General features: G+C 44.4%; 1 protein-coding gene across 5 annotated transcripts in view; it reads left to right on the plus strand.

Moving 5' to 3' along the window:
* Positions 1–276: 276 nt before the first annotated feature.
* The window catches only part of LOC117411756 (filamin-B), a 142,023-nt gene continuing 128,781 nt past the window's right edge, over positions 277–13,518 (plus strand). For 4 of the 5 annotated variants that reach the window (XM_058988931.1, XM_058988933.1, XM_058988932.1 and 1 more), the window contains exon 1: positions 281–698. In XM_058988931.1, coding sequence (XP_058844914.1) covers positions 407–698 — 292 coding nt within the window. In that variant the 5' untranslated portion in view covers positions 281–406. Of the gene's footprint in view, positions 699–13,518 lie in introns of all 5 variants that reach the window. The other variant, XM_058988936.1, reaches the window with a different exon arrangement.

Genomic DNA, 13,518 nt, shown 5'->3' on the forward strand with positions numbered 1-13,518 from the left:
CATCAAAACAGTCTTGCTGTGATGGGTTTGTGTTTAAAAGGATGTTATTGTGTTATTTTAGTTTAAACGCTACTAGCAAGTCAAAACTGCATCTATTGCAACACCCTGAAGGCAATATGACTAGAACCTTGTTTTTTGTTTTGTTTTTATGTAGGAGATTAAACAAAGTTCCACAATACACGCAACACCAAAGTTACACCAGCGACTGGACTCTTCAAAGCAAGCTTTATTTATTTATTCATTCATTAAAAAAATAGAGGGAGGCGTGTCGCCACAACCAGGCACCATGAGTGCGCATGTGCAGCTGCTGCCCACAAGGAAAGACTCTGAGCAGCCGAGACGCAGCGCTTCAAACGCTACAGAGCTAAGCCAGCCGCAGCTGTATCAGAATTAAAAGGAACACGACATGCCGGTCACAGAGAAAGACCTGGCCGATGACGCGCCATGGAAGCGGATCCAGCAGAACACCTTCACCCGCTGGTTCAACGAGCACCTGAAGTGCGTGAACAAGCGGGTAGGTAACCTGCAGACTGACCTGGCCGACGGGCTCCGGCTCATCGCGCTCCTGGAGGTGCTGAGCCAGAAGAAGATGTACAGAAAGTACAACCAGAGACCCACCTTCCGGCAGATGCAGCTGGAGAACGTGTCGGTGGCGCTGGAGTTCCTGGACAAGGAGGGCATCAAGCTGGTGTCCATAGGTGAGTCACGGCGAACTGACCAGTGTGCCTGGCACGTGACCCGGCTCACTTGGTACCAACGCCACAGCCGGAAAACTGGCTGCGTGGGGTTCGTGCTGTTCAATAACTTGTGTAAGGTAGCATACGTGGAATGGATTGTGTTATTAGGGTTGTAATGAAGGAGTAACACTGACGAGCACCTTAACGTGAGCAGGTGCTATGGCGGCCAGTGGTGGAGTGACGTCTTTCTTGTGCACCTGTCTGTGTTTTGAAGGTGGCATTCGGCTGAACAGTACAGTGAGCAGGCCATAGTGCCATGAGCTACAGGTGGTTTACTTGGAAAACAATAGCGCAAGGAACATGAACTCGTTTTTCCTATTTATTTGTCCTCTGTTTACTGTACAATTTGTGTATGCGGTGTCTGAAACATGATAATGTATCCCAACACATTTCTGTGTTAATCGGTACTAAGCAGGGTAATCGTGTTCTGTACGTGAGTAGAATTCACATTACTGGTGTTCGTGACTTGACCGGGGCACAGGGTGGGCGGTTCGGCTTTAGGTGAGATTAGGATCCTGAATGTGGTCGGCCCGCATTCCTGTGTGGTTATTGCGTTGTGTTCTGTAATCTTTGTAATGATTCACAGAGGCTTCCACCGTGTGGGAAAGTATGGGACTTACAGCAGAGCTGAGCCGCCCGAGCCCTCCCTGAACCAGACTCGGTGTGCGTGTGCGTGTGCGTGTACGTGTGTGCGCGCCGCCAGACCGGGGACTGCGCGGCACCGCGGCTCCATTCACAAACTCGCCGATACGTTAAACTCTGCGTTAGATTACACAATCATGTAATTCATAAATGTTGTTATTATTTTAATAACATGAAGACCACTGCATAAAGCATCAGTGTGTATGTTATGTAACTTTCTTCTAGTAAATGTTCTAGATATTTGTGTAGCGGTGACATATATATATATATATATATATATATATATATTGTTTCGCGCTTACAGTTTTTAATAACTTTCCAAACCAGACGTGTTCCTGGCATTCCGGCAAACTGAAAACCCGGAGTTGAAGTGTAGCGTGTTTCAGCAGCACTGTACGCGGTGCGCTGCAGTGTAATATTGCAGCTCTGTACACAGTAACCAGTGTAGTAATAAGTCCGCTTGCGTTTTATTATTGTTATTATAATAATGTGTTATTATTTTTGCAATACCAATTTATTTGAACAGAACAGAAGACGGTTTTGTTTTTCAAAGCTGTATGTATTTCCACGCATGTTCCTTTCAGTGTGTTGTGGGAAACAGAATGCAGTTTAAATAGACACAGTGTTTTATGTTCGAATGGCACTGCAGAGAGGATCTCCACATCAGACCGCACTCACTCGGTCGGTATCCGCACTAGTTTAAACAGATTGGCACATTGGGGAGCGAGTCCACAGTCTCGTTCTGCTGCTTCAGTACACAATGCGTCATTCTTGTTGGTTTCGGGAGCTCGCGAGGTAAATCGAGCACCCCCCTCCCCGAGCCCCCCAACGAGTCGTCAAAACACAGGGAAACATTGCCATGGAAACACACTAACTATAATGCCGGAGGAACTGAAACTGGGAGCCAAGGTCTCGCTGCGTGAGATGTTTTTTTTGGTTGTTTTAATGTCTGAAGCAGAAAGTCCCAACTTCTAATCACGCACATGGAGCCCGCTGGATACAATGAGCCTGACCCTCCAGTATCAATGAGAATGACCCCTGGGATACTTACACCTCGTGAAACTATTGATGGAATCACATTCCCTTTATTACATTTCTGTTAACTAAGCTTTATATACAAGCTGTTGTTCATAACACAATTGATAACCTCCCACTGCTGCAGGTTTTGACAGAAGCATGCTTACTGTGCCCATGGTGTGGTGACTGAGTGGGCAGCTTGTGTCCCTCAAGCTAGAATCTTTGGGGAATTATAATAACTTATATATATGTATGTTTTATCTCAAAGAACCAGCTGCCCAACGTTTCGATATGTTGTACATATCTTTCTCAAGGGACCATGTGTTTGAATCAAAACATTGGAGATTATATATATATAGTTATTATAGAATAACCTAGTGTGGTAAGGCTCCAGTGAGTGCAAGCTGATATCATGTATGTAACATTGATTTCTGAGAGTGTTCTCTATGATTCTTTGCACTATCGTTGTTTCTGCTTACATCACTATTTGCAATGCTTATGAACTCAAGGCTCTCAAACTCTCCCATTGAGGGTCCAGGACTCTCAACTAAAAATACTGAAGGTCCCAGAGGACAGTGGGGGAGGGGGCAGTGAAAATGTTGGGGGTCCCAATAAAGTACAAAGTCTTTTGTTGTGGTACACCTTTTATTTTTAAAGTTTTGACATGTTTTTAACAATAAAACGCAAACACTAAAAGCCACAAGCAGAACATTTCTGTCTAAAAGAGCAAAGAACAAAACAGCTTAGCAATAGAATCCACAAAAGCACAATTAGAACTTGCTGTTCAATATTTCAAACTATGCATGCTCTGCTCTCAGCTCCAGAAGACACCAAGCTCTAGAAAATGGGATGTGAAATCCTGCTGCATTCTTAAAACTGCATCAACATAGTTAATATCAAACTGAAAAGGAGGGGAGCTGTTAGGGATGTGCTTTTGGTAACTTTTCACGAACGTTTAAACCATATCTCCACACACACACACACTCTCTTTATATTACATTCTGATACTGACAGCCCTGGTTAGTATTTTTTAAGCAAATAATTTTAACATCGCAAAGACTAAAAAGTAAAAATAAATAAATAAACAAACAGGTACACAAAGTATATATTGAAATGTTTCTATTTCTGGTTGTAATTGAAGTTGCCAGTGGAGATATAATTTTATACATACATAGTATTGAACACATTTTTGGACAGTATAATGTTTTAAGAATAGTGTGTTTCTTAAAGTTTTTTTTTTATCAGTAACTTTGGCCAAAATTATATGGTTTAAAAAAATAAATAAATAAAAAAGAAAACAGAGAAACATCACCCATTAATGCAAAGTGGCTACAGGAAAGCGAAAGCGAGTTGTGCTTACAATTGAAAAAAATGTGGAAATACTTTTACTTCTGGAAAATTTTTGAATTGTAAAGAGCACTGTGACTGATATTAAAGTCTGCCTCAGAGATTTAAAAGTTTGCGGTCTTTGATAGTAGCGATGGGATTTTTGAGATCTATTGCTCGAGTACTTGAGCATTACAATTTCCGAGTACTTGAATCAAACGCCACTCTCCTCTAAATACTGTACTAGTGTACATAAACCTCCCAAACATTAACACAAGTCCTATTTTAAATGCCAAACAAACACACAATCAAGTAATATATTAAGTGATTAAAATAATGTTTGCCTTCTTGTGCAGTTAATTGTATATGGTCAAGTAATACTAAATAACTTAAAGCATTCAAATTCACGTATCAACACAACTTTTCGTTAAATTGGAAGATGCCTGGTCTACCTGTTTGAAGTGTGTCTCAGGGGTCCTTTACTTTAGTGCAGTAGTTCCAACATACAAATAAAAACTGTACTAAACATAAACGGCCGTTCAGTCCAAAAGCTTACAGAACAATTTCAAGTGAAAAAAGCCTTCCACCTATGGGAAGATTGGGGAATGGGGTCCACGAGTCTGTGGTAATTGCAGCTTTTTCTCCCTTTTGAAAGTTTTGTATGAACAGCTGGCGCATGATTGTCTTTAAGTTTTTCAGCCTCGCTGTTATTGTTTTATGGGTCGGCACACTAGTGGGACAATCTTGCATCGATTTCAAAACTGCAGCATTCAATGTTGCTATGGATGTTTGATTTTTATTGCCATCAGTAGCTCCATCCACAATAGTTTTGAATGTTTTCATTTGAAATTGTGAAGCATTGAACTTGTGTTTTTGTGGTAATGCAATTTTATATGGCATAATTATTTACATACCACGGTTTTCTCATCCCTCAAAATACTTCCAAACGTGGCTTCCTTTGTTTAAAGATGCCATTTTAAATATAGAACAAACTAAAAAAAAAACACTTGTCATTAACGTTATTACCCCGCCATGGAATTGATACCATAAGGGCAGCAGTGTGGAGTAGTGGTTAGGGCTCTGGACTCTTGACCGGAGGGTCGTGGGTTCAATCCCAGGTGGGGGACACTGCTGCTGTACCCTTGAGCAAGGTACTTTACCTAGATTGCTCCAGTAAAAACCCAACTGTATAAATGGGTAATGGTATGTAAAAATAATGTGATATCTTATAACAATTGTAAGTCGCCCTGGATAAGGGTGTCTGTTAAGAAATAAATAATAATAATAATAATAATACCATGCCTACTACAGGCATAAACACACACAGTGCACCAATGAAGCGCCAGATCGACCGAGAATAAAACCCGCCCCAGTGTCAATCTTTCTGTTGTACCAATTAGAAAAGCTACTTGGAGTCAATTGCCAAACCCCATCCTTTTTATAATATCCACCCTTACTGTGGCACAAGAGCAGTCTGATACGCGACGGACTAATGATGATAAATTACTAAAATTAATGCAGAAAAAAATGTTTGGTGACATTTGTCACATGACTGGTTTTACGTCTAGCATATTATTAAACGTTTAACCACTTCTTTTAGAGTTTATACGTTTAAACGTTTAAAATCCCCCTTCCCTAGGAGCTGTGTTTTTCATCATATTTAATACGATCGGCTGGTACTGGGGATATTTAAATGAGCATGTTTTCTTTCAGTTTCTCTCTATATAGCGCCACTCATTTGGAAGAAAACTACTGGTATCCAACATCTGAACAGCCATTAATTCTGCCAAGATGTAAAAAGCAAGCACTAGACCCTTAAACTTCACAGTGTAACTACAATACATTTAAATAGACAGTGGGAAATGAACCTACCCTGGCTACTACATGGCTGGACTTTACTGTCATTTCAACACTACTTTAAAAGGCGCATTGTGAAAGGGGAGCTGCTATGAGCAGTGGCAACGCGCAGGGGGGGCACGCCTGGTCACGTGCCCCCCCCCCCCAGATTTCTGCCAGGCAGTGGCTTAGCCGCTGTGTTACAGGGGGAAAAAAGTGCTGAAAATATTTTTTTGGGTGGCCTCAATACGCTTCAATCAGTACAGCTTTCAATTAGTATACACATGAACCGCCTCTCACAACTGACCAATGACATGCTTACTGTCTGCCAAAGCTCACGTTTCAAATTTCTGTTTGTGATTGGGCTATTTACTGTTGTGAGAGGTTCAACCTTGAACTCTTCTGATTGGACAAAAATCCTGGCAATGCCACTGCTGCCAGGGTTTATTATTTAAAAATAAAAATATATATTTGTATGTTTTTCGTAAGTGGGTAGAGATTAGGGAGTGGATTAGGGAGTGGTTACAATGTAGAAAACAGAAAGTACTGATTAGAGGAGAAACCTCAAAATGGAGCGAGGTAACCAGTGGTGTACCACAGGGATCAGTATTAGGTCCTCTGCTATTCCTAATCTACATCAATGATTTAGATTCTGGTACAGTAAGCAAACTTGTTAAATTTGCAGACGACACAAAAATAGGAGCAGTGGCAAACACTGTTGCAGCAGCAAAAGTCATTCAAAATGATCTAGACAGCATTCAGAACTGGGCAGGCACATGGCAAATGACATTTAATAGAGAAAAGGTGTAAGGTACTGTACGCAGGAAAAATGTGCGTTCTAAATATCATATGGAAGATACTGAAATTGAAGAAGGAATCTATGAAAAGACCTAGGAGTTTATGTTGACTCAGAAATGTCTTCATCTAGACAATGTGGGGAAGCTATAAAAAAAAGGCCAACAAGATGCTTGGATATATTGTGAAAAGTGTTGAATTTAAATCAAGGGAAGTAATGTTAAAACTTTACAATGTATTAGTAAGACCTTGCCTAGAATATTGTGTTCAGTTCTGGTCACCTTGTTACAAAAAGGATATTGCTGCTCTAGAAAGAGTACAAAGAAGAGTGACCAGAATTATCCCGGGTTTAAAAGGCATGTTGTATGCAGACAGGCTAAAATAATTGAATCTATTCAGTCTTGAACAAAGAAGACTATGCGGTGATCTGATTCAAGCATTCACAATTCTAAAAGGTATTGACAATGTCGACCCAGGGGACTTTTTTCGACCTGAAAAAAGAAACAAGGACCAGGGGTCACAAATGGAGATTATATGAAGGGGCATTCAGAACAGAAAATAGGAGGCACTTTTTTTACACAGAGAATTGTGAGGGTCTGGAATCAACTCCCCAGTAATGTTGTTGAAGCTGACACCCTGGGATCCTTCAAGAAGCTGCTTGATGAGATTCTGGGATCAATAAGCTACTAACAACCAAACGAGCAAGATGGGCCGAATGGCCTCCTCACGTTTGTAAACTTTCTTATGTTCTCAGTTCCTCCAGTTCTCTCTGCAGGCTCTTCAGGTGGCTGTGCTGGGCTGTCCTGGCTGCTCCTCTTACTCTCCGGAGCTCAGTCTTCAGGATCTGGTTGTTCTCCTCTAGTCCTCTCCTTGCCTCTCTCAGCTCTTGCACCTCGGCCCTGTGCTGTGTCTTGAACCTGGTCCCCTTGTCTCTGAGTTGCTGTGTGGGGCTGCTCTGGTTTAGGTTGGCCAGGGTTTGCTCCCTGAACTCTGTGAATTCCAGCTCCAATACTGACAGGCACTCCTTCAGAGTTCTGATGTTGCTGCAGAGTTTTGGTGAAACGCGGGTGCAGTGCGTGGGGGGTGTTGCTTCGCTCACTGTTTCACTGGGGGGGGGTTGCAGGCTCTGGTTCAGTGTTGTGGGGGAGGCTGCAGTCTGCAGGGTTGCAGGCTCTGGTTCAGTGTTGGGGGGGAGACTGCAGTCTGCAGGGTTGCAGGCTCTGGTTCAGTGTTGTGGGGGAGGCTGCAGTCTGCAGGGTTGCAGGCTCTGGTTCAGTGCTGTGGGGCGTGGGGGGGGTGTGGCAGTCTGCAGGGTTGCAGGCTCTGGTTCAGTGTTGTGGGGGAGGCTGCAGTCTGCAGGGTTGCAGGCTCTGGTTCAGTTTTGGGGGGAGGCTGCAGTCTGCAGGGTTGCAGGCTCTGCTTCAGTGTTGTAGGGGAGGCTGTAGTCTGCAGGGTTTCACGCTCTGGTTCAGTGTTGGGGGAGGCTGCAGTCTGCAGGGTTGCAGGCTCTGGTTCAGTGTTGGGGGACTGCAGTCTGCAGGGTTGCAGGCTCTGGTTCAGTGTTGTGGGGACTGCAGTGTGCAGGCTCTGGTTCAGTGTTGGGTGGGAGGCTGCAGTCTGCAGGGTTGCAGGGTCTGGTTCAGTGTTGGGGGGAGGCTGCAGTCTGCAGGGTTGCAGGCTCTGGTTCAGTGTTGGGAGGGAGGCTGCAGTCTGCAGGGTTGCCAGCTCTGGTTCAGTGTTGGGAGGGAGGCTGCAGGGTTACAGGCTCTGCTTCTTGTTTCTCCCTCTCTGTTTGTTCTTTCAGTGTCTGGAAGCTGAGTGCAAACCTGTCTAGGCTGTTCTCAGTGCCCTGCACCATGACTGTGTTGTTGTGGTACACAGTGTCAGTGAGCATGGTGCTGTCTGTGTCCTTGTCTTCAGACACTATGATCTGCCTGCCTTTGCCAATCCCCCTCTTCCTGATGCAGGGGTGGGTCTTGCACAGGGCAGTGGGGTGCTGCGTGTGGAACAGCAGGTTGCTCTTGACCCTGCTCTCCCCCAGCACAGTGCAGTCTGCAATCAGGGGCTCTGAGGATTCTCTCAGAAACGTGTTTTTATATTGTCTCTTGGCCTGAGCAGCGCAAACTACTTCTGGGCATTATATTTCACAGCCCTGCTCTGCACTGAGAATGCTGCTGGTGGGAGGAGCTATGATTGATACATGTCTATTAGAGTGGCAGTTGCTGGGTCTAGCCCAACTGTCATTTCATTTAAATTCTCCCTCTGCATTTTCTGAAAATAAATTGCAGTAAATCTGAAGTTTGATAAGCCTTATTTATTTTAATTATAGTATTTTCTATCTTCTCTTTAGTTTATATTTAGACAGGCTTACCTTGGCTGTCTCTGTCTTTCTTTCTTTCCCAAACTTCCCTTTTCTTTCTCCTGTTTTCCCTCTTTCTTACCTTTTCTTTAAATAATTTTAATCCTAATATTTTTTCAAGAAGAAAAACATCCTCCCTGTCTCCTCTAGAAGTTTAGACAACTTTATGCAAAATTTCAGATCACAAATCAAACATTTTTCTGTGTAAACATTTCAAAGTACTATTTCTTTTTAGGAGCTAATCTCTCTGCTCGCTTCACAGAGTGCTCTCTCTGTCTCTCTCCCTCTCTGTCTGTCTCTCTCTCTCTCTGTCTCACTCACTTTTTCTTTAATAATGTCAGGGGTTTGCAGGTCAGGATTGAGGTGCTGTCTCTCTCTCTCTGTCTCTGTCTCTGTCTCTGTCTCTGTCTCTCTCACACTCTCTGCCCATGAGAAATGACAGCTGGGCTCTTCACACCACCTCTCCAGTTCACAGGGCTGTCCAGTATTTCTCATGCTGATAGGAACTCTCTTTCTGTGTCGCAGTGAAGCTGCACTGCATGAGATTCACACCCCAGGTGCAGAGGACAGCCACACCAGCACCTATTCACTCAGATCCTGCAGATCCATGTCTGTCTCTGAGTGAGTGTGTATCTGTGTCTCTGTCTCCTTATGTCTCAAAGTGTCTGCCTGTGTCTCTGAGTGTGTCTGTGAGTGTGTCCGCCTGTGTCTCTGTCTCTGTGTCTCTGTCTGTCTGTGTGTGTGCTCATGTACAGTAAGTGCTGGTTCTCTGTGTGTGTGCTCATGCACAGTAAGTGCTGGTTCTCTGTGTGTGTGTCATGTTGCTCTTTGGATAGCTGAGATTTCTTTCAGGAGTCGCATTTACTTTCAGCCTGTAATAAATTCAAGGAAATTCCAAATTATGAAGCAAACTTCAGCAAAGTTTTTCTGAACAACATTTATATTCAAATAAAACTAGCAAAAAACTAGTTTGCTGCGTCGAGGAGCAGTTTAGCTGTCTTGAGCTGTTTCTTTCTTTCCTAATGTTGAAATTGTTCTGTTTGTTTGAGCAAAGTATTGTGGAAACTCTGCACACAGCTAATGGGGCCTGCTACCACCCCCACAGTACCGACTGGAGAAAGGAGAGAAACATTCTCCTGTACAGTGAGAGGGCTTCTTTATTTATTTCACACCTCATTGATGCACTGCTTTCCTTTGCGAGGCAGTCATTTATAAATTCTGCTATATGAACGAATAGAAACATGGTCATTTTTGCCATTTAATAAGTTTCAAGCAGCATTTGTTTGAATACTTGGATATCTCTCTCAGCACAAATGCACAGACACTTTATAAGGAGGGTCAGGTTCAGCTCCATCCCTCTGTCTGGATGCACTGGTAAGAGCAGAGCTGGAATGAAGGTGCGTTTACACAGTCCTGAGAGATTCCTTGCTCTACGAAGAGCAAAAGGCAGCGAGAGGGCCTGGGACTGTGCCGGCTCCCACACAGCACACGCTGCGCACAAAAGGGTTCTCTCATTCCATTCCCAGAATGTGAAGGAACACAACCGTCTACAGCCCAGGACAGTTTCATGGATGTTGAACTGAATTTTATTCATGAAAGAGAATTCTTCAGGTGCAGTGCCCCCAGACAGTTTTAAAAACATTTCTCACATACCACTATTTAGGGAGATTGTTACATTGCAAGCAACAAGTTTCAAAAGTTGATTTAGAGACAAAAATAAACGTTATTTGTTTACATTTTAGTTTTGATTCCCTTAAAACAGAGCTTGCATACAGGATGACATTTCTACCATGCAGGGTAGTGGCTGGTTTGTTCAGAGTGACCGCAATAAGCGGCAAGGTTGACAGGGAGAGCATGTGTGTCCTCAACTACCTCTGGTGATGTAAACAAACAGGCACGCCTACAACACGTGGTATCTGATGAGCTAGACTATAGGAATCCCAGTTCTGAGTGTGTGGCTGAAGTGGATTGCTGGGTCCCTCTCTGCTCGTTCACACAGGCAGGGACAGAGATGATTGCTGGCACTGTGGGATCTTATCAGCTTTTTTACAAAACAAAAGTGAAACTCCTTGCAACAATACAACCATTGAGTTTCAAGTGAAACTTGATTTCCAATGGAGTCTGTCCTTGTAGAGATTACAAATTCCCCATCACTCTCTACATCTGCCTCTCCCTCTGTCTCTCTTGCTCCCTCCCACACACCAATGAACAGCTACTGCAAGACCATAAATGTGTAATCTGGTGTGTCCAGCAGCTACCGACCTTGTAAATCATTCACTGGGGAGTGTGAGCCAAGCAGTACAGGGTGGAACACGTGTCTTATCAGAGCAGTACAGAATGGAACAGGTCTCTCATCGGAGCAGTACAGAATGGAACAGGTCTCTCATCGGAGCAGTACAGAATGGAACAGGTCTCTCATCGGAGCAGTACAGGGTGGAACAGGTCTCTCATCAGAGCAGTACAGAATGGAACAGGTCTCTCATCAGAGCAGTACAGAATGGAACAGGTCTCTCATCAGAGCAGTACAGAATGGAACAGGTCTCTCATCGGAGCAGTACAGGGTGGAACAGGTCTCTCATCGGAGCAGTACAGAATGGAACAGGTCTCTCATCAGAGCGGTACAGAGTGGAACAGGTCTCTCATCAGAGCAGTACAGAGTGGAACAGGTCTCTCATCAGAGCAGTACAGGGTGGAACAGGCCTCTCATCGGAGCAGTACAGGGTGGAACAGGTCTCTCATCGGAGCAGTACAGGGTGGAACAGGTCTCTCATCGGAGCAGTACAGGGTGGAACAGGTCTCTCATCGGAGCAGTACAGGGTGGAACAGGTCTCTCATCGGAGCAGTACAGAGTGGAACAGGTCTCTCATCGGAGCAGTACAGGGTGGAACAGGCCTCTCATCGGAGCAGTACAGGGTGGAACAGGCCTCTCATCGGAGCAGTACAGGGTGGAACAGGTCTCTCATCGGAGCAGTACAGAGTGGAACAGGTCTCTCATCGGAGCAGTACAGGGTGGAACAGGCCTCTCATCGGAGCAGTACAGGGTGGAACAGGCCTCTCATCGGAGCAGTACAGGGTGGAACAGGCCTCTCATCGGAGCAGTACAGGGTGGAACAGGCCTCTCATCGGAGCAGTACAGGGTGGAACAGGTCTCTCATCAGAGCAGTACAGAGTGGAACAGGTCTCTCATCAGAGAGGAGTGCTTGTGGAAAGTGACGGTGTCTTTCTGAAGGGAATGATTTCCCTGAGGTTTAATAGATCAGGTTATTAATGCAGCATGCTCTGTCCTGACACTGCTCCACACAGCTGTGCAGTATTGATTGGCTCTCATACAGATATGAACACATTGCTACCGTACAATGTAACCTGCATCGGCGCAAAGCTAATTCTAGGCCAGGTCCTGTGGGACACATTTTACAATGCATATGTCCAGGTGTGTAGAATTTAGTGGCAATATTAAAACGTGTCTGATCGTCTCACATTTACTCAAAAATTTCAAGTGTTCTGCATCCTGGCCGTATACTAACTGCCGATTTAGTTTAATGTCACTTCAGTTACTTTGGTAATAATGGCATTATCAACTGAAAACATTTACAGAATGGTTTTCTATACTGGTAAAAAGTCATGGATTTTAAACATAATTTTATTCACAATAAATAAATCAATCCAGTCTTTCAGTTGAGAAGCCCCACACAGTTTGACACACCAGGATTCAGGAAGATTGTTACATCACAAGTTGAAAGTATCAGCTGTACACTTATTGGTTGTAAAAGCACCAAATCCTAAACCTGTTTGTTTAGATTCGTTGAGCCAAAACGCAGCATATCCAGACTTGTTAACGTTTCAAGCTTGTGGCTCTAATATTTGAAGAAGTAAAGTGTTCTGGAAGCAGTGCCACATTCAGGATGTGATTTAGGAGCCAGTCCTCCTCTCAGGCAATGAAGTGTGCAGAACTCCTCGGCACTTCGCGTGTGGAGACTGGTGTCAGAATCGGTTCTAGCCTTCAATTGTGGGGCAAAAGTCTGAATTTCATCAAACTTTGCACAAGCATTTATTAGAAGAAGTTCTTCTGTTTGCTGTGAGTCGAGGTTCTAGTGACTTTGTTTCCATGGGATTTCCTGAGCTGTTAAAGGGTAGCCACTTGCTTGATTTTCCATGAAGTATCATTTTACTGTGTATACAAGTCCCGCTGGCCTACCTGTTCATAGTGCAGCTGTATCCGCGTAGAGGAACACCTAAGAGAACACCCTTATGGTGAAACTGATTTTTCCTATTCGAAATGTTCCAGCTAAAGGAACAGGAACTTCACTTATAAGAACACCTTCTGGGGGTCCCCGAGTGGCTCATCCAGTTAAAGCGCTGCCGCTGGGAGTGCAGGATGAGTCACACAGCTTGGACGGCGCCGGTTCACGTCCAGGCTGTGCAAAGAGGCCGAACTTTGCTGGGGACTCCGAAGGGGGCGTCACATTGGCTCTGACACTCCCAGGGTGGAGGATGGGAAACCGGCAGAGATTACTTCTCCTCCTCGCGGAACAGCAAACCCTACTGGCCAGACACCGAGCACATTCAGAGTGGATAGAGGCAGGGCTGGTCTCTGTTCTCCGGGATCGGTAGCCCACCCACCTCTGCTCTCGATTGCTCTGCGTAAAAGCGATTCTGGCTTTATGTTTGTGAGATCGGAGGACGCTCACACACCCTGAGAACGTCTGTCCTGTGTGGGGACCCGCTGCGGTGAAGAGAAAAAACATAACTGGACATTCCTAATTGGGGGAAAATAAGTAAAAAGAATAATTGGTCACTCTAAATTTA

Source organism: Acipenser ruthenus, chromosome 16, assembly GCF_902713425.1.
Source record: "Acipenser ruthenus chromosome 16, fAciRut3.2 maternal haplotype, whole genome shotgun sequence".
Taxonomy (NCBI): Eukaryota; Metazoa; Chordata; class Actinopteri; order Acipenseriformes; family Acipenseridae; genus Acipenser; species Acipenser ruthenus.